Source organism: Mus pahari, chromosome 23 (assembly GCF_900095145.1).
Source record: "Mus pahari chromosome 23, PAHARI_EIJ_v1.1, whole genome shotgun sequence".
Classification (NCBI taxonomy): domain Eukaryota; kingdom Metazoa; phylum Chordata; class Mammalia; order Rodentia; family Muridae; genus Mus; species Mus pahari.
The window spans coordinates 28,240,116-28,241,353 of record NC_034612.1 but is presented as its reverse complement, the minus strand read 5'-3'; the positions used below and the strand labels follow the sequence as shown (position 1 = coordinate 28,241,353).

The 1,238-nt window shown below is 45.7% G+C and overlaps 1 protein-coding gene across 2 annotated transcripts in view; it reads left to right on the top strand.

The window, feature by feature from the left end:
• The window catches only part of Znf3 (zinc finger protein 3), a 10,531-nt gene that overhangs the window by 2,923 nt on the left and 6,370 nt on the right, over positions 1-1,238 (top strand). The window contains exon 2 of one of the 2 annotated variants that reach the window (XM_021222648.1): positions 921-1,043. In XM_021222648.1, coding sequence (XP_021078307.1) covers positions 989-1,043 — 55 coding nt within the window. In that variant the 5' untranslated portion in view covers positions 921-988. Of the gene's footprint in view, positions 1-920; positions 1,049-1,238 lie in introns of those variants that run through there. The other variant, XM_029533887.1, reaches the window with a different exon arrangement.

Below are 1,238 nucleotides of genomic sequence, written 5' to 3'. Positions count from 1 at the left end.
TGAGTTTGAGGCCAGCCTGGTCTACAGAGTGAGTTCCAGGACAGAAACACTGTCTTGGGGGGGGGGGGAAGAAAGTCGTGAGCTACCAACGTGAATGATGAGAGTCAGTCAAACCCTGGGTCCTCTGGAAGGGCAGCCAGTTCTCTGAACCACTGATCATCACTCCAGCCCCTTGTGTGTTTTCTGAGGCAGGATCTCATGTAGAGCTAGAGGAAGCACATCTGGGGTTAGATTTTTTTTTTTTAAAGATTTATTTGTTTTTATTGTATGTAAGTACACTGTAGCTGTCTTCAGACACACCATAAGAGGGTGTCGGATCTCATTATGGATGGTTGTGAGCCACCATGTGGTTGCTGGGATTTGAATTCAGAATCTTCGGAGGTAGTCAGTGCTCTTAACCACTGAGCCATCTCTCCAGCCTGATTTTTTTTTTTTTCTTTTAAGATAAGGTTTCTTTTTAGAACTTAAAAGTTCCAGATGTTGTAAGTTGCAATGTAGGTGCTAGGAATTGAACCTGGGTCTTCAAGAAGGGCACCAAGTATTCTTAACCATCCCTTGAGTCCCAAGGTAAAGTTTCTTATAGCACAAGTTGGCCTTGAACTGATCCTTCTGCCCACCTCCCTAGTACTGGGATTACAGGTGTAAGACACCATACTGGGCTCTGGGTCACTCATTTCATTCTGTGGAATGATAGCCACCTCATTATTAACACATTCTCCTCAAACTGTTGGGTGGGTGGAGAAAAGTTGGAAGCCTGGATTTCATGTATGGTCTCATTACAGGGAGGAAGTGCCGTTACTTGTGGGGTCTAAAACGTAGTCCCATGTGTCTCTTCTCACTGCTCCTGGGTATGCAATTGCAGTTCCCTCTTTCTGAAATCAGGAGGCATTTTTAAAACTCAGTTTTGATCTCTTCTACAGCCCTTCAAAACCTGTTGCCTGCTGAGTCTATAGCTAGCCGACCAGTCCAGAGCATTTGCCCCTCGCCCATGGAAGCCCAGTCAGACCATGCATCTCAGGGACCTCTGCCCCTGTTAGAGAGCGGTAAGGTATGGGATTGGGGTCGGGGCATTCTCATCTCTTTCCGTTGTTTACTTGTTTGTGTTTTGTTTTTCTTTGAGACAGGGTCTCACTTTGTTGCCATGGCTGGCCAGAGAATCATTATATACACTAGGATGATCTGATTGTCAAAGAGATCTGCCTGCTGTGTAGCCTGAGTACTAGGATTAAAGGTGTGGG